Source organism: Pleurodeles waltl, chromosome 5 (assembly GCF_031143425.1).
Source record: "Pleurodeles waltl isolate 20211129_DDA chromosome 5, aPleWal1.hap1.20221129, whole genome shotgun sequence".
Classification (NCBI taxonomy): Eukaryota; Metazoa; Chordata; class Amphibia; order Caudata; family Salamandridae; genus Pleurodeles; species Pleurodeles waltl.
This window is the reverse complement of record NC_090444.1, coordinates 517,643,137-517,663,573: the sequence shown is the minus strand read 5'-3', so window position 1 is coordinate 517,663,573 and position 20,437 is coordinate 517,643,137. Positions and strand designations below refer to the sequence as shown.

The 20,437-nt window shown below is 39.6% G+C and overlaps 1 protein-coding gene across 1 annotated transcript in view; it reads right to left on the bottom strand.

Moving 5' to 3' along the window:
- Positions 1-2,353: 2,353 nt before the first annotated feature.
- NAA20 (N-alpha-acetyltransferase 20, NatB catalytic subunit) overlaps positions 2,354-20,437 on the bottom strand; it is a 36,076-nt gene continuing 17,992 nt past the window's right edge. The window contains exons 3-6 of the mRNA XM_069234337.1: positions 20,148-20,238; positions 6,293-6,428; positions 4,329-4,474; positions 2,354-2,980 (exon numbers count right to left, since the gene is read on the bottom strand). Of these exons, the coding sequence (XP_069090438.1) occupies positions 2,895-2,980; positions 4,329-4,474; positions 6,293-6,428; positions 20,148-20,238 (459 nt within the window). The 3' untranslated portion in view covers positions 2,354-2,894. The remainder of the gene's footprint in view (positions 2,981-4,328; positions 4,475-6,292; positions 6,429-20,147; positions 20,239-20,437) is intronic.

The window sequence follows — 20,437 nt, the reverse complement described above, 5'->3', positions numbered from 1 at the left end:
AACATCATGAATTTGTCTACCACCACACACCTTTTTCATTTAACTACTCATCAGATGCTTGAGTTCACTAAGCTGCCAACTACTTAGAAGCCAGACAAGAAATTAACCAGGCTTCCCATTTCTCTTGAGATTATATACGCCAGTCAACCATCTCAACCAGTCCCTCTGTCAGCCTCCTTCTCATCCTTTCTAATCACACGATTTCCATGAATGAGAGATGCTGCAGGTTCACAACTATGAAGGCAGTCATGCTCAAGCTTGAACTCCAAAGTCCAGTGCAAAATGTACCTACTGAAGCATCCTGAGCTAAGTGATGTACAGAAGCCATCTTGTGTGTCAGCTCAGGTGAGTGCTCATAAAGTGGCAAAGAGGGGTTGGGGGTCATAAAAATAATAATAATAATAATAATAACACCCAACGTTACCATGCTAATTCAGAGCTCCCCAGTACTTCTTCCTTAAGAAACAATCGTATTTACAACTTCTGCAGACTGAGTGAAGTGGCCCACAAAGGATGAAGAAACAGGGCCACAAGGCAGCTGTGCAGTAACACTACACAGCAGAGAACATCCAAAGTCAAACTTTCTTTTGAGGAATGTAGTTCAAATCCAGGGACCAAATTTAGAAAAAAGTTAGTAGAGTAAAAATAACAGTGTTATTTATATATAGCAAGTGATGTCAATGGACGAAAACAGCCTTCTAAATAGGGAGAAGCTAAAACAAATCAAAATAGTATGGGGCAGACAGCAGTCTGGACAAGCGAGAGCAACGTATTTCACCCAGACTCCTACAGCATGTAGCAGAGGTGTGGAATTAGTATAGCCCGACGCCCAGGACATATTGTTTGGGGTCTAGGACAAGTTTTCATGTTTATTTTGTCCTTGGGACAAGTATGTCCAATCCCCTACAGCATAAACCTATTAACTGGCGGTTTACAGTACTACATAATGGATCAGGGAAGGGCATTGTCTGCAATTAAGGTAGGCATTGTCTGCAATTAAGGTAATCATTGTAACCAGTTCCAACAAATTATGGGAAACATAAAAATAAACAAGCGTTAGCAAAGCAAATAGGTCTGACATTGGTGGTCAGTGCGTGTCTTGTTTTGATAAACTTTATTGTTGTGGGAGCTAACTGGTCCTCGCAATCATAAACATTGGCAAAAAGAAAAAATATTTTTGGAGTAAAAAAAAAAAAAAAAAAAAAAACCACACCTTGGCACTGTAGTTCAGGGCGTTGAACAAAACAACTTTATGTGCCAATATGCTCCTTGTGAAAGAGCAGAATGCTCTCAGTCAGAGCGAAGCCAGCCGGTAAACAGAGAGACAGAATTGAAATAAAAACAAAAGGTTCCAATTCTTAAAGAAAATCACAAAAGTGCATCCATGGTATATGTCCTTGCATTAGAGCAGATTTACAGTTTTCATTAATTCACAAGAATTTACAGAAGCAGGCCAGGAAATCGTACCCCTAGAAAATATTTGTGTACTGCATTTTAGCACAAGCAAATATGAATGTGTAGATTTGCTCATGCTAAATCTATTCAATGTTCAAAAGTTTACTTTCCCTCCAACCACTTTTTCTCAACCCTGGAAGAAGTTTTACTTCTGTCTTTGTCAGGAGTAAATTTCCAACCTTTCTCCTGAAGAGCTGGTGAAAACCCTTAAAACATGCAAGTTAGTGGGTTTGCACAGACTCCAAAGGGCATTCCAACCTTGTAACTATTGCTTATCATTATCTCCAGCCCCTGTATAAAAATCTGCTGAAAGGTGGCAAAATAAGGGAATTGCTAGTATTCAAACCCTACAATAGTCTGAACTATGGCGTAATCAGAGAGGCTATTATCAGAGCTCCTATATAATGAGATTGTGCCATCATTTGTCACCACACTACATGTCACCAAAGGAACAAGTGGATTTTTTTTCAGAACAAGTAGATTTATGAAACAACGTGTCCCATGGACAAGTAGATATTTTACAAAACTCCACACCCCTGATGTACAATATCAGGACATATTTGACAGCAATTTCTAGGTAAAAGTTTATTTCTTTATGACAATTTTCTTCTTCCAGGTGTACTCCATTTGCTGGCTTCTGGCTGCATTTACGAAACTGCACTGCATTTTGCATACATTTTGTATGCCCTACATGACGCTTGCATTAGCAAGCCATTCAAGTTGTGTGAAATCCAGTTCGATAAATTCAGCTAATATATCTCAAATAAAAAAAAATTATCTCCATTTAGCAAAGGGAGAGAATATTTATCCATGCACAAGCTGGTGGCAGAGCAAGGATGCATGGTTCACCGTACTAGAAATGCAAACCAATGAATAAGTACAACTGTAAAGCCAAATGTCAGACTGCAACACTGTTCTGGTGGTGGGAGGGAGCTATTTGATCACCCAACACAACAGACATCTATTTTTATTTAACAGCTTGGGACATACATTTTTACATAGTGCATTTAAAATTTATTAAACATCTAATTTCTTCAAATCCGCTTTTCAAAGCATCATGAACAGAAACGAGCAAATATCATACATCTGTGGTTCTTGGACACACGAAAAAGATCATTACAACTCTTTTTCCTTACATGAATCTTGTTTTCATAGAAACCTTTCATTATCAATGTAAAAAAATTAAATCTAGCACAAATATAAAAAGTAACAATGATGTCTCATAGAGGACAGCATGTAAAATGAGCCAATTAACGAACAGTGAAGGCTTCCATTTCACGTGTAAAAATGGGGAAATGTTCATAGGTCTATCCGACATGCATCCATTATATTCAATGGTTTATCTAAATGTATTCTATACAAAATGGTTTTCTTCACATACATATTCAGAGAAAAGTTTATTATGGTTGTGTCCGCTGACCAAGAACCACATCTTAGGGTTATTCAATATCTTCAGGTCTCACAGGATGGGGTAACGGGACAATGGATTTCTTCTCTGTATCTCTCGAAAGTGCTTTCCTCATGTCTGTTGAAAGGAAAGAAACTGTTAACAGAAGTCAGAGGCCGCACTTGCAAAAGGCATGTGAACAAGCAACAAGAGGTATGCTGCTCATAGCAAAGAAGAACAGTGACAAAGAACCATTTGTTCTTCCACAGCAAACAATGTATCTTAACATTTTTCTGTCTGTAGAGGCAACAAATTATTCTAGAAAAACATATTCTCGAATCTATCCAACTTCTCTTACAACTTGTGCCTACACTACCATCCAGCAGCAAGTTGTAGACGGACCAAAAACTATTTTAATGGATTATCAATCCATGAGGTCTGGCAAAACACCCTCTGTTCCTCACACACGTCTAATTCTAGCAACCTACCCACTCTAATCTACCCTTCCATTTCATTACTGAAAGATGGCCAACACTACAAGAAGCTAGAGACCAACAGCCTGAAGGAACTGGACTTACTTATAAGTACACATCGTTCAGCAATATTCTTCAAGGGGCAGGGCAATGATTAGCTGGAGCTGGAGGACGAGAGCCCAAGCAAAAAACACACTGAGCAAACGCTTCTTTAGACAATAACTAGGGACGTTCTCCTTGGATCATGCTGCAATTCATTTACATCAGTCCCTTAACATTTTTGGTGTAATTCACAATATTTATTTAGATTCTGATTTTTCATCGTACCACATTAACGCAAAGCAGTTGATCAAGTGACAGTGTGACAGACAAGGTGAGGAAAAGAGAGAAAGAGCAAACATCTCTCCCTGTGCAGCACCCACCGCTAGTTTTTGTAAAACATATTTCAATAGCACTTTCTATGCAGCACTCCAAAACCAATGAAGACAGGTCAACGCAACTGTAATCCATTAAATAAAAATAAGCAGGAAGGAGGGTTTATGACCAAAGGACACCATGAACAGGACTAAGCAGAGTTGCCCCTTGTTTGAAGGATGTCCATCTTATCTCCCGATGGACACCAATGTTCCTGACCACGGTAAAACGGTGCTTCAGGATATGACCCAACAAATCCGAGGCTAACTTCTCTCCCTTTCCCACATTCCCCGCATAAAAGCCAAAACAACTGATGCACTGAAAATAGCAGAAGAATTATGTCAGTCACTAAAGGAAACCAATAAAACAGAAGTTCATAAAGGGTGGGGGGTTAGTTTTTATAAGGAACCAAAAGAAGAAAATGAAAAGCTCTCTCCCTGGGATGCACTATGGACCTACCTCCGCAAGGACCAACACAAGGAAGAAGGATGAGGTGGTAATGAGGGTTTCTTATGAGTACATGTGAAATGCCAGTTACTGCTATGTGCCAGTGCTCAAAATGGAAAAGCAAAGCTTTGTCAGATCGGTAGCATACTTACCATAAGCATCTTCATCTGGCTCCCCGTTGCTAGCCGAGTAATATTCAATCACAGTTCTGTACACACTGTAGCCAAGCTGCTTATACATGTTTACTGCTACCTGATTTGACACTCTCACAAAAAGATCCACAAAAAAGCCACCCTTCCTGTACAGTAAGAAGAAAATGCACAGAGAAAAGAAGAAAGTTATTACGAGTGTACGACGTTAAGTGACTGTTTAACCTTCAGATGTTTTGGAGAGTATTTGTGTAATTATAAACACCAAGACATAACTACACATTGTTTATGCTAGCCAAATACACTCTGAGCACGAATTGTAAGGCTAAGAACGAATTTAAGTGTGAAAGAACTGCAAATAGTGTCTTATCCATCAATATTTGACAAATCATTTCTTCAACCATAAGCTGTTTATATCTGCAAAACGATTTGCTCGAGTAACCTCTGCTCAGGAACGAGTGCCATAGAATGCTACTGTATACTGATAGACAGAATCACGAGTATTTTCGACATTTCAGGTTCGATGTGTGAAACAACCAGATACAGAGCTTGGTAATGCGTTTCATTATATAAATATAGAAAAAACGCAGCCCCAATTATTTTTTCAGAATAATTTTATTATGTATTGTGTATAATTGCATTGACGAGCATTATACAGAATCACATGGACAATGTGACATGCACAGTAAGAGTGATTAGGCTTGCAATCAGGTATGATACACACAAACTGTATTTAGACACAGCAAGGTTTAGCAGTACAATGAAAGAAGAAAGATTTAAAAAAAAAAAAAAAAAAAAAAAAAAACTTGAAAACAGTGCGAAAAATCATGGGGGAAATCGGAGAGTTAGGCAGATGCAGAGCCAGTGGGAGAGACGCAGAGTTATTAATGAAATCTGATGAGCATCAGGGTTGATATCGGTGTGCTCAATGGTATATATCTGAAGCAGGGTTGCTGTGATTGACTTTGCGCAGGAGATGGCGGAGGTAGGGGCCTGCGATAGGTTACTGAGGAATCTTGGAGTAGGAGACAAGAGTAGCAGGGCCGGTGTCAGGGTACATGTTAAGTACATCCTAAGGAGGTAGGATGTCCTTGTAGAGGGCCTCTAGTTGGGTCCCTAGTCTGGTGATAGCAGGCGCTTGCAGAGTCCTCTAACTTCCTCACGTCTAAGGGTTGTGCTTTCAAATTCTGGCCATAAGACAACAGAGGGCACCATTTGGCCATTGCGGGCGACAGGTGTCTTTCCAGCGACAGATAATGCAATGCATGGTTAGCAACAGGGCTAAGGGTAGAAAAAAGTCAAAGCTTTGTGTCATTTCGGACGTCTGAATAGTTCCAGTGTGCAGAACTTCCAACTATGCAAGTTGGGGAGGTTTGACAGCTGGCTCAGCTGTGCCATCGTGGTTGTCCAGAAATAAGTCAATGCTGTGCATTCCCAAAGCATATGGTGCAGATCTGTGGTTTACATCTGCATCTCGTGCAAAGGGGCTTAAGTATGCTCAGTGGAGAATGTAAAATCTAAGAGTTTGAACTTGGAAGTTCTGGACACAGTGGTGGAGCGAGCCAAGGAATTATCCTATTCAGCATCCTGCCGAATTCTGGTTCGCATTTGTCATAGAGCGTTTTCAGCGAGCACAAAGTAAGTGCAGTAAGTGCCTCAGGTAGCCATTTGATCAGCCTGCATTCGAGGTGTAAATGGATTGTAGAACCTCATGTGGCGAAGACTCATGGGCTGTGATTTGCCAAGTATGTTGCAAGACAAAACCTCCCTAATTTATACACTGCTGTGCACCAACACTGAACTCAGAGAAGTGAAAAAAATATATTTTTATATGACATAGTATATAGTTTTATATGGCAAAATTGACTAAGAAACCAAAGCAACTACCACTTAAGATTTAACAAAAAGTAAGTGCTTTGCTTTCATCATCCACCTGTAAAGGAAAGTGTATTAAAAGCATAGCTCACCTTTCTGAAATTTCTTCCAACAGCTCCATCAACTTAGCTGCTAACCCCAGCCTTCGGAATTCAGGAGCGACAGAGAGCGCGGTGACATGGCCATGCCATTCCTCTCGGGACACGGAGCCTTCAGCTTTACCCATGACTGTAAATTAAATACACATTCTGAATGTAGCAGTGGAAACATAACACTACAAAAGAAAAACAAATTTGTATACCTACATATAAGAGCGAACAGATAATAGAAACTCTCAATTACTACATACATTTATTACAACTGGGATTCACACTATTACATCACATTAAAAATACCTATTGGCGTTAATGTGAATACGAAATCAAAGAGCATTATCTAGGGTTTTTTTTTTTAACTGGTTGGAAACCAATGGAAACAAAGCATTAAAGAAATGTAGATATCAAAGTTAATCTATGAATTAACACATGACCAGCTCCTTTATTCCAATGTGAATATGCACAAGACAATATAGTTGTTGCGTTTTGTAGGCAAATATTCTGAAATAACAATTCAAGTTATAAACCGTTTAACTGGCTACAGCAATAGGTTTTTTTGAAACTTGTTTTTAAATTGAGCAGAATAGGAGAAAACAAAGCAATATCAGCCAGTACAAATTAATCATACAGTAATAAAGCAATATTAACAAATGCAATTGACATTAGCAGCAATTCAGTCATGCATAGCTCCTTATTAACTAAGCAGCAAAGACTATACTACATTAAAGCTTCATCACAAGCAGAGAATATCAATTCGCAAAGTTTTCGAAAAAGCATAATCAAATGTACTTGTGACATTAAATCCCTGTGACACTCGTTTCAAACACATTATAAAATAATTGCTTAGCAAGAAAAAAAAACCTCATACGAAATAAACTAGCACTGGATAAATAAGTACTGGGGCAATATAATTTTATCCAATACACCTGAATTAATTAGATCCTGAATGAACTAAATATGTGCCAAGTGCCAATAACTGAAATGCTTATTATAGACCCATATAAGATCAAATCCCGGGTCCCAAGCACTGCAAATAGCAATGCATAAGGTGCAAATATACCAAAAGAAAACTGGTAACTACGGAATGCAAGAAAAACAAATTAATATTTAAGTGTTCCCGGGCTAAATCGCAGTCAAAGAACGAGACATCATATGTTGGAAAAAAAAAAATGCAAAAAGCTTATTCAAATACATTCATGGAATATTACGTTGTCTGTATCTTAATTCCACCGTACTGAAAAAAAATGTCATTTGGCAGGACTGACCCTGAAGCCCTTCATACAAGATTAACAAGCAGCAAATACATCAATAGAATAGTGCAACATAGCTGAAAGGTGCACAGAAATTCATTAGGTTCTGAATAAAGTGCATAAATACCTACTGAAAATCATTCGACAGCTTATAAAAACCTATATAAAATGACAGCCCAGGTCCCTGGTATGGCAGTACCAATGTCCTAAAAAAAAGTCTAAAAATCTATTGAGTTGAGGGAAAAAAACGAATTGATCACTGAGAAGAATTATGGTTACAAAGCTCAAATACTGACTAAGTTGCTAAAATCTACGAACGCTTATGTCTCCTCAAATGATTTTGTTCTTATCATTTTCGCATACCAATAATTTTGGAATATCAGGCTGAAAGGGATGGAAATAAAATATTACACATTTTTGTTAACCTAATAGGGTTTGAAGAGCCAAATATAACAAGGGTGGCCTCGGGCATAATCATAAATTGGGCACATTTAGTCAGTTCTTGAAAAAACATGTGGTGAGAGTGCTGGTGAATGTGATTTTTCTATTTTTTAACAGTACTTGTGCGTTCCACATATGTAGTAGCATACATATTTTTGTTCCACTCTGAACAGAATAGTAATGTTTTTGCTGTAATGCTTTGTATACAAATGTATTTATTCATGAACTATGTTGTTGAATAAGTGTGATATCCTTGTGTAATATCACCTGCTATTATAAGAGGACACTTATAGCATCTATTTATTTTGCTCTTGGCTTATCTTTATAATGTACACATGTATCATCCTGGGTTCAGGAACCCTGTCCTGATTTTCTTTTTTTTAAAAAAAATAATCACCACATTTATTGTATTCTTTCTCAAGTTTTCTCCTTCATCTTTAATCCTTTAATCTAGAAGAGTCAAGCTGCTATTGTTACAGTTAAGTAACTAGTTACTTTTGCAGCACAGACTTCTTCTAGATTACCATACTATGCATTGATTACGTAGCGGTGTTAATCCACTGAGAAGGAGGGAGTGAAGTTCCAATAGTACCCACAGAAAAACATTACTCTGATCTACCACTTCTTCTCATTGGGAGAGCATGTGCTCACTGTGTGTACATGGTAAACATCCACATATACAGAAATGTACATACATATAAACACACCTCTCTACATATCTACATATGTGAATGTGTGTAATTATTTATAGGTGTGACTGTGCAACCGTTTGATTTTGTGGTTGCCAACTAGCATACTGGATGTATGTGAAATTCTTATATTACTGGGCCCATACATATTTCATTAGGCTAAAGTGAAATCTGGTTATTTTAGTCTGTACTCTTTTAAAATGCTTTATAGTTGTATGCATGTATTTAGAGGCCCCTGATTTCACCATTCCAAACCACGAAGTCGTTGTTTATTTAACCATAGACTGTTCATAGATCTGGTGATATTGCCACAGTCTCTCTTGCCTGTCCCGCATGGTTGATTTTTTTGCCCCAGTCCTCCATGGTACGTTGTGCTACCAATGCCCCTCCTGCCTGCCGAGCATGGCCAACTTGCTGCCTCTGCACCCTCCTCCCTGCCCTCAATTATCCAAGTCCGTGCCCCTGACAACTGCCTCCCCACAGTATTTTAATGTACAACTAGATAGCTAATGTTCTATATTTATATAAATTACAAAAGAGTGGCACGCCTGACGATATCTTTTATTAATCAAAACTGTAATACCTAAAGCATTTCCTTTAGAAATTTTAACAAGCATTTCAATGCAATAGGTCTTGAATTTGCTTGACTAGGAGCTATAGGCGCTGTAAATGCATAACTAGACTTTTCGTGCAACATAAATTGGTCAACCCTGTGGATTAATTTGGTCCTCTGACACATAATTCCACTGGCCCTGCATACAACTAAAGCACTCCCATTTACCTTCTTCCTCTGTCTGCAGCAAAAAATGAAAATATTGCCATTTATTATATTTCTAAATATCATTATTTTGGGGCCCCCCCAACCTAGTGTGGGGACCCAGAGATGACCTAGAGAGAAAGAGCAAGTCTTGCGGGGAGTTATGGGCACAAATGTTTTGTAAAAGGAATGCCCTGCAAAGCATTATGTGGCGAATTTCTGAGTGCAGCGAATGCTGTAGTATCTGGACTGTGATCCTGAGAACAGCCCATCGAGGGCACCACAATAAAAATAACATTTGTAGGAAACATGGTCATGTAACCATATAGTCAACCACTAGAGAGCATAACCACATGAAAATAGAATGGCAGAACCTAATGCAGTGTAACTAATATTTAGACCCTAGAGGGCATAGTGCATTACACATTTTGAGGCCTAGTAGGACTACTAGAATAATATTACAAACAAGGCCCTTAAAACACAAACTACTCCCAGCTGTAAAACAAAAGTTCCAGCCATGAGAGAAATTAAAAACACACTGACTGGTGTAAGGGTGTCTTATTTTGAGTCCCCCACTGCCCAACTCAGAGTGGGGACCCAGAGATGCCCTAGACAGAAAGTGTGTGTCATGCTGAACATTTTGATAGCGATCACATTGACTTAGGACCACCACACAGTGCGTTATGGGCAAAAATGTTTTGTAAAAAGAATGCCCTGTGCAGCCAATAATGCAGTATCTTGACTCTAATGCTTAGAACATTCCCTAGAAGACACCATAATAAAAATAGTATTTGTAAGAAACATGGTCATGTACCCATACAGTCAGCTCCTGGAGAGCATAACAAAATGAAGGCAGAAAGTAATCCAGTGTAACTATATATGTAGCCCCTAAAGGACATAGGGCCAGCTGTAGCAAAGGTTTTTACCCATTCTGTGTCTATGGGAAAAAGTGTTCGTACATATAGCCCATAGTGCCTTACACATTTTCAGGCCTAGCCACCTACTGCAATACTATTACCAACAAGGCCCTTAAAACACAAATTACTACCAGGTGTAAAACAAAAGTTCCAGCCATGAGCGAGCTTAAAAAGACATTGAATGGTGGGAGAGTTTACTATTTTGGGGTCTCCCCCAACCTAGAGTGGGGACCCAGAGATGACCTAGACAGAAAGAGTGCATTTATATTTCGAGAGTAGTCCCATTGTTCTAAGACCACCACACGGTGAGTTATGGGCAAAAATGTTTTGTACAAGGAATGGCCCGTAATGCACTAGGAGGTGATTTTCTGAGTGCAGCGAATATTGTAGTATCTTGATTGTAATGCTCAGCACAGCCCCTAGAGTACACCAGAATAAAAATAGCATTTCTAAGAAACATGGTCATGTAACCATATAGTCAGCACATAGAGGGCATAATGACATGAAAACAGAATAGCAGAAAGTAATGCAGTGTAACCATATATGTAGCCCCTCAAGTGCATAGCGCCTTACATATTTTCAGGCATAGCAGGCCTACTGCAATACTATTACAAACAAGGCTCTTAAAACACAAACTACTCCCAGCTGTAAAACAAAAGTTCCAGCCACGAGAGCGCTTAAAAAGGCATTAAATGGTGGGAAAGGTTACTATTCTGGGGTCCCCCAACCTCGTGTGGGGATCCAGAGATGACCTAGACAGAAAGTGTGTGTTGTGTTGTACTGAACGGTTTGGGGGTGGTCCCATTGTCGTAGGGCTGCAACAGCCTGAGTTACGGGCAATAATGTTTTAAAAAAGAAATGCCCTGGAAAGCATTAAGTGGTGAGTTTTCTGAGTGCAGTGAATACTGTAGTATTGGCTCTCCCGCTGTGCTGAGCCACTTTGAGGATTTCTGTGTTTTTTTCTGTTTAAATTGCTCCAGTTTGTATATTTTTCAACAGCTAAAAACTTGTACGTAAGTGAAACTCATGTGAAGCGCTCAGATCGAGGTCGCACTATATGAAAACTTTATGTACTCATGCAAAGCGCTCCTCCGATCAAGTACACGCTATATGAAGCTTCACGTCCTCATGTAAAGCGCTCCTCTGATCGAGTTTGAGCTAAAAAATAACTATTAAATAAATAAAGAACCTCCTACCTCCAGCTTGCAGCCTTTGTAAGCAGACACCACAAAGAAACAGAGGCATGTCCAAAACAAGGAAGAGGAAGAAACATAGGGCGACGCAGCGCAAAGCGGCGAGGCAAAAGAGAAAAAAATTGTGTGCCACACTAAGGTACATAGTAGATTGTGCAATAATCCATGCAATGGGGTCAGTCTCCAAGGTGGTAACAAAGCAGCCTCAAGGCGGTACAAACTTAAAGCATTTACCTAGGAAAATCAAGGGAATTTTGAAAGGCAGGCCAAGGAATGAAAGTGATGGGTGTGAGATGGGCATGGTGCAAGCCCATAAATGTAGATTACAGGATGTCATCAGACAACCTTGCGTGCTGCCTAGGCTCAACCTACAAGAGGTCTGTTCACATGATAGATTCATAGACCAAGGTACTCTGTCCCTTTATTTTATGTGATGCACCCAGAGCATGCACAGGAGTCCAGTGCCACTTAACGCACGTCCTAGTCATAGCACATGTGTGGGTCTTAATATTCCCAGGGACTAACCTAGGTCTCGGTGAACATGCTAGATTACTGTGACCCTATGGCCAAAATAAAACTGAGGATACTAGTTTCATATCCAGATGGCAGGGGTAAAGACCCATTTACCGTGCAAGAGACAATCCTGTTCCCAACACTGAATAGTCACATCAAGAACGCATGCCTGAAACTGATGGATTGTATAGAGAGCAAGATTACTTGCCCAAAGGACCAGGGAGATCTGTGTTATGATTTGAAGAATTTCTAGGTTACTGATGCAGTTGACAAATGGGCAGTAGTGCAGCCAACATGCTATCAAGCGGAGCTCGATCTTGGATAATTTAGAAATTGTGAACGTTCTAAGTATTCCTTTTATTATAAGCATCTTTGGCTGTGCAATTATCGGTGGTCCAATGTATTTAGAAGACTAGACAATATATTCTGATTCTTGAGTTTAATCGCTCATGACGACAGGCAGGCGACAAATCTGAGCATCCCGTCCCCGTACCGGCTGGTACCATAAGGACAAGTAATATATTACTTTAATTGTAATTATATCACAACTAGAGTAGGTTTCTGCTTTAGTTGATTGTAGAAAAGCTGTGTCTAAATATTGTTTTTAGTTTCCATTTAGCTTAGGGTCGGTTGCTGCATATGTACACCTCTTGGTAATTTAAAGAAAGCCTTATTGTTGAAATTTAGCCAAAGGTTTTTGTGGCTGTGTTTGTACTTTATGTCGTGAGGGTCAGAAACCGTGGTTGGGCTCAAATAGTTTTTCCTTCATGTCTAAGGGCCTTATTAAATGAGCTCCAAAGCAACGCCTGATAAGTGCGTCCCAGAACTACAGATACCATGTGATCAGTGACTCCAAGGGAGCGGACAAGACAGGATGTAATGAGGATTACAAGTGGGACTTTGAAGTCTCCTTAAAAATGAGGAATTACTGGGCAAAACAGTAATTCAGGTTTAAGGTTTCCTGGTAATTCCTCATTTTGCTCTTCAGTTCTTCTTCTGGAGTCTATGCCTCTTTGTAGCAGCGGTAACTCCGGTTACCAGCTCCATCGGAATAAAAAAAAACATCGAAGGAGGCTGTATTACGATTGAATGTGAGATTTTACGTAAATGTATTACTTTATCCTTACATATGTTTATATTGTATTTTTTTGTAATCATGTAATAAATACATTTGAATAAAAATATTGTTGAATAACCGGGCTGTAGGCGCCTGTGGGGAAGACATTTATATGGCATTTCAGGCTAAGCTGGTGATGTAATTGACCCTGTTCCAACCCTGATAGGTAATTTTTTAAGCTTGTCCCTGGCTTCAGGATTATAAGAACTGAACTGTGACCTGTATGGTTTCTAAGTCCCAGGCCGCCTTTTGGCAAATTTTTTGCTTCCCTTGCAGTACTCTGAGGTTCAGTTTGACTCAAACATGAACAGAACGAAGAACAGGCCTCTGGTGCAAGGACAGATCAGGTAAGGCTGGCTGATGCAGACAGGCCACCCTGATCACTGGTGATAAGTGGAAGCTTGCGTTGCTGTGCACAGGGATTGTCTGTCCTGTGAGCCTGAATTTATGGCTCTGTGTCATTTTCAGACCAATACGTTTGCACAGAGCATCACGTACGAACACATTCCCTAATCGCTCTGAGCCTGCAGGAACACAAAGCATGGCTAATAAAATCAGAGATTGTATTTGAAAAAGAAAATGTATACACCAGAAGCTGGATGCGAAAATGGACAAGCAACGGCGAAGGAAAAGAGATGGACTTATCATGAGATCATCGTGCATGACGTGCAGCCACAATCTTAATCTGGGGCAATATACAGTAAATGTTGTAATGGTAGTTATTTTCTCTACGCATCTGCAACACGTAGCGTAAACATAGTTGTGGTCGTAATGGTTTTTGTATGGCGGGGCGGGAACAGGTGCCCCAGAAAACAGCCCCTAACATTTGACCTTGGTCTTTGAAAGCACAGCACATATAACCAGAGAAGAACATGATTTACAGCCCTGTTCACAAAAACGGACTGGAGCCACTGAAAACATCCAGCGCTCTGGACAAATGCTCTTAGCCTAAGAAAAAAGTAGTCCCTAAGCAGATGCTACAGTGGTACAAGTGGAAGGGTAGAAGTGCTGGTGCCATGCGCCAGGGGAATGTAAAACTGAGGGAAAAGGTGGGACAAAGAGGAAGGTTTGACCATTAGCAAGCAAGGTTTTTTTTAAGGACACTGAAACAAACCAATGAAAAAGCAGAAAGCCCACAAAGAAGTATATACTAAAAGTGTATTCAAGAGGCCATACACTTATGCTCGAACTAAACAAAGAAGTAAATACAAGAGGTCGTACATTTACGCTTGACCTAAAAATTAGAGGTTCTTATTCCCATAGAAATTATGGTTAGTGCTCTAATAAAACTACAATGAGGACATACTGTTAAGTTCTTAAATAGCAACAAAGCACTTTTTAATTATTTGCTATCTTGATTTTTTAAAATCCAGTTGATCACTTGATTATATGTTACACTTAGGGGAGGGAATGTAGCATTGTGGCCTGTGCTGCAGACTTTGTAACTGGGGAACCAGTTTTGAGTTTCAGTCTCAGCTCTACATCCTGGGATTCTGGGCAACCCACTTAACCTCCCAATGCCTAAAGCCCAAATGGAATGTGTTCTTGTGTAATGTAACTGATGCCCATATTAAGCACTCCAAAGCCTTCGGGTCAGGTCCACAATATGTAAAACTGCAACAACAAAAAATTTGCACACTTCTGTCATTGGGCTATATTTAGGTGATATTTGTGCTACATTTGGGCCCTTTTTCTCTAGTGGCCGTTTAGGGGGAACATTGTTATGAAGGTCTCTAATCTCATTTACTGCTGTATCCTTAGCGGAAAGTGCTTTTAGTTTTCCAATTTAATTCCATCAAGATGGTGATCAGATGTGCCAAACTTTTGGCATGAATTCAGAATGTGCATGTTTCAGTCTACATGTCAATGTTTTAATGAAACAGAAGAAGATATCTGAGAACTCACTTAAAATGTGTCCTAATTCTTCTTTCTACAGCACTAACCATAATTTCCATGGCAAAATGAACCCCCTCAGTTTGTTGCTTTCTAAATTAAATGTTTTAAGTTTTACCAGTTTAATTCAATCAAGAATGGATTCAGGTGTGCCACACTTTTGGCATAAGTAAGACTGTTAGCGCTCTAGTTGTTCTTTAGAACACTCTGGGAGGCTGCAGTAGAACACAAGGAAATGGCTGAGAAAGAGTGAATTTACAGAAAATATGCTCTTATTTTAGCTTCTGGAGAACCTTCCATAACCTCTATGGGAAAATCAAGAGAAAATTGTTTTCTCTTAAACACAATTCATGAAATAATAGTAGAAGAAGGTTTTTTCACGGGTAAAATCACCTTAGCAACAAAAGATGTTTATTGCAACTAAAAGCACCCTTTATATTTTCTCCTTTTTATGACTTTAAAACCTGGCATTGACTACAATGCATTACAATGGGGCGCTATCATCTATATTAGTCCCAACATGGCTGCCAGCACTTCTTGGTTGAAGTGCTGACAGCCAATCAGATTTCACTGAGGTCTGTGCTTAGACTCCACCCAGATATATACATTTGAATTTCCTTCAATATTTCGAAAACTATTGAATGTATTTACACCAAATAACAAAAAGCTTTCTTTCGGACGAAAACAATACCCTTGTCGTGGAATGCCTAACCTTTCATTATACTAAAACACTTGTCGTGTAACTTGGACCACTGTATTTACACACTGAATTGTGACTGTGATAAGTTTGATATATGCAGCACAATTCATAAGGCTAAGAAGAGGGTGATGGAACACATGACAGACAATACACAGCAGGGAGACACTTTAAAGAATTCCATGGGGGTGATGCCTTTAGATTACAGAGGACAGTAATGGACACTGTACCACCCGATGTGAAAGGCAGAGATAGGGCCCTGAAGTTGAGGCATTTGGAGTCAAGATATATCATTAAGTTCAACACTATGACTCCGATTGACCTTAACTCGGATGAAGAGTTGGCAATAAATCTCATATCTTATCAATAAGGTTCTAGGCTGGATGTGATAGATGGTAAGCTTGGTTTGCAAGATGTGATTTTTAACCTAATAGTTATTTTATTTTTTCCGTACAGGTGCTGAGAAAGACAGGGACTGGATGAGCTAAATAGTGTTTTGTTAGTTATTAAAACTGGGCCATTGATTATTTCATAACTGGAGTGGACTGCAATGTGAAATCGCCATAGCCCACTTGGGCTTCATTCTGGATGTTGACAATTACGTGAAGGCGAAAACATGTGTCATGACTGATAGTGATTTGACACCTGTTCAGATATGATGGGCACAAGTAACAGTGATGAGCCCACAGCCCATTACTCATATATACCAATTCAACAAAGAGATACATTGTTCCAGATTGCTAACAAAGTGTCTAAGTAAGTTATTTGTAATCATATTACTTGAAAGCAAATATTCATATCATAGACACATCAAAGGTACACATGTACAAAATTGTAACATAATGGCAAGATATGAATTATCCCAGTGAATATTGATACTTCTGTTGCACTTCATCTCATTAGTGGTATTTAGTAATCAGTACAACAACCCAAAGGGCCCTAGATATACTAGAAAACACATAGCTGTAACTGCCAGCAATGTATCCAGGTACCCGGTACCAGCCCAAAATGATTAGATCCTGTATCTCCATCAGCAAGAAAATATTGTAATTCATGATCTGTTTTGAGACCCTCTTTAACTGCTTTGAGCCTCAAAATCCACAGTGCTTCACATTGTCGGAGCCGTAGTTCCCAGTTGTCACCCCTTTGATCTTGCTGAATAACATCTATACCATGAAATAGAAAACCTTTGTGAAGACCCTGCTTACCAATATACGGGTACGTAAAGAAACTGGGTATCTTTCTTTGCCCATTTTGACCTTATGCGGATTTGGAAAGTCTTCTATGCTAGGAAGATCATTTCGAGTTGCAGTAGATGTGTGCGATTTACTGCTTCTGTGGGATTCCACAGGCCCCTGAGTTCTTGATTGTTGATGCATGCTCCCCATCCTGTGTGGGATGCATTCCTTGTTATGGTCCTAGTGGGACTTAGGTATTTGCTAAGTACCAATGTGCAGTGTACGTATATATGGTGCACCTTGTAACCTTTGTATTGTGCCTTTATGTAGGAGTATATGTGGTGTAATATGTAACAACAGGGTAAAAAAAACTGAGTCTGCATTGCCTTGCCAGGAATAGGGTATGTTGAGCAGAAGGCCCTGGTCGGAGAACCAGATGTGAGGGACCTACAGTGTGGCCCCAGTAAGCTCTGCCATGTAATATGCATGTGCATTCTTTGAGGTGATGATAGTTCACAGTGTGTGTGGGTGCAAGTTTTTCTTTTATGTGGCAGATGGGTGTCCTTCCACCACCTTGTGTGGCATATTTAAAGGTTGCGGTCAAACCCAGTTGCCAGCCCTTTGTGACACATTTTGAGATCTCGGTCAATCCCCTTTCAAGAGTCGCTGGTCTCATTATGGTGTCAAGATCAGTCTCCGTCGAAGGAACTGACATGCACTTTCTTTGATGACGGCATGCCCCGAGATCAGTCTCCCCTGTTGAAGCACTTACTCTTTTTTTTGTAGTGAATGATTATAATGGTTGGGTGTGCCACGCCCAACCATGTGGTCGAAATTAGTCTTCTTTACCGGCGTTGACTATCCTCTTGTTCTTGTGAGAAACACCTTGTTTAGTGATAAATTAGTGTGGAATCCCACCAAGTAGAAAACAGGGTTGCGAACAACGTTAAAAGTGTCATTACCCACATGACCTTTAACTGCTGTACATTTACATGTGTAGAGACAGTTATTATATGTCCTCCCTCTGTGTCACTGCATATAAGAAAAACCATCCATGTATTGTCTGGAAACTGATTGTCTACAGCAATGAAATTAGTCACAATGCAGTGCGTAACTGGTAAAAATGCATTTATTTTCATATAAGCATTATTGTTGTTTTATTCAGTGTCTCCGTCTGAAGGTGTTGAATTGTTTCCCAAAGTACACTTTAATAGTGACATCTTACCTTGTGGGGAGCAGAAAAAACACTCCTGTTATTACCCAGCTCGTCTGGGTGTACATATGAAAGTAATTTGTAAAAGGCTTTACGCGTGTACATATACACATCCATGTACCTATGGGTGTGCGAACTAGCACCTTGAACCCATGATTACCGGTTGTTAGGTGATTTCTTGCAATACTTTTGTACAGTAGGTGACTGTAGAGAGAAACATACCAGTGCAACTGGTTTACAGAGTTCGCATGGCCCACTTGAATGAACCGCCCATGTGCGTGCATTAGCACCTGCCTTACGGACTTCTGTCCTTCCATTATTGCATGCTATGCAGCCAATTATCAATGGGCTGGCGTAACTGGTAAATGTTGCATTTGCATCTCTATTAGTGTGTTGTTTAGACACATAGGAATGCTACATTTTATCTAGGACATTTAGGGAAAAATCAAAAACCTGGGAGGTGCACGTAAAGTGTACTTGTGTGGTTTGAGAGGATTAGTCCGTGCTTTTCCTTTGAAAACTCAAGGCTAAAAGTGTATTTTACAGGGCCGAAATTCTGTCTTCCTGTCCTTGCTTCGAGGGCAACTACGGCAGGTGCTTCCTGCCTATTATTAACTCGTGTTCGACATGAAGGACCCTTTTATGATGTTTTCAATCTGATGCTGGAAGCTTCCTAGTTGCAACCCCCCGTGATATGAAAGGGAGTTTTACGATCTTCGCAGCCCCTTGCATGAGCCTCCCAGATCTGACCTACATATGGGGCGGTGTAGAATTTATCTTGTGCCTAAATGTTTAAAGCCAGTGAAAAAAGAATTCTCTTGCAGCCAAACAGGAGCCATATCTGGTGCATTATTGAATGTTTCATATGCCTACATGTTAGATGCCTGTGAAAAACCAACTGTTGGTTGAATATTATTAAAGAGAGCCCTACAACTCCTTTTTTTAACAAATATACCCTTATTTTATGAGCATTATCAAATATTTTGAAGCATAGCGTGCATCTTAGGAGTAAGCCTTTAGCGATGTTTGAAACTACAGAAAGAGAGCGAAATAAGTAAACATTCCCAAGAAACATCACGCCTTATTTTCTGAGCAATGTTAAACCTTTGGAAGCATAGCGCAGGTCTTTGGACTAAGCCTTTAGCAATGTTTGAAAGTAAAGGAAAATTGGGAAATATGTAATCATTCCCAAGAAACAAAAATCTTTAAATCCGTTCCAAACCAATATAAAGCATTCAAGTGTGTAACAGGACACTGCAGTAGGCACAAGAGGGTTAGACATGCTGATATTTACCAAATTTGTTAAATGTGTTCTTGACGCATTTTTAAACGTTTTGCGCTGATGCATGGAGCGTTCACCCGTGTTTCACCTGTGTTCCAGCTCCTATAATACAGTAAAGAGTAAAAATTCTTACCTCTTCCTTTATGGTTTTCAGATAAAGTATCAGCTCCCTGCAAACCTTGAGTATTTAAAAAAGGCAGGGAAAGCACATTGCCTTGCTGCATGAGGAGTAACGTGAGCAGTGCCAAGCGAGCTGCTTTGCTCCAGATTACCCCCTCATGCAGCGTTCCTTCAATCACCTAAAAACCTTTATGCTTTTGGTAAGCTTCCTTTCTTGCATCTCTATGATGCTCTACTTTCTCCACAGTCTGTAAGGTGACTCCGATATCGTTGGTGGAAAACATTAGTATGTGAGCTTGCACACACAAACAGGGAAGTAGGCCAAGGCAAATGGATGTGTGTGTGTGTATTATATATATATATATATATATATATATATATATATATATATATAAAGATGACAGCATATATGCCTAGTATGGGAATCTATACGAAGTCTGTGCTGCAAAACCATATTTACCTTCTACTACATACCAGTGAAAGCAACAATTACAAAGCAAACAAGCTGACACAGACGATACTACATATAGTTTAAAATAACATTCTAATAAGATTTATAAATGAAAAATGTAGAAGGTCGAAACATACTTACTGTAGCCCATCAATTCACCACCTGGTGCCTCTGCAACAATGAAGTATTCAGGCCAGTGGGCCAGATACTGCAGATAGAAGGGTATGCCATACTGCAAGACTAATGGTTAAGGTTAACAGTTCTGGTATACATATTAAGTGTGCATTAATATGGGAAAACAAACTGACAACAGTGAAAACACACATAGTTTAAGCAAAACTGTTGCACACTCTATTATAAAAAAATGGCTAAAAGCAAAAATATGCTTTTGGACATGCTATGCTGCCTTACTTTGCCCTGTCACTTAACCC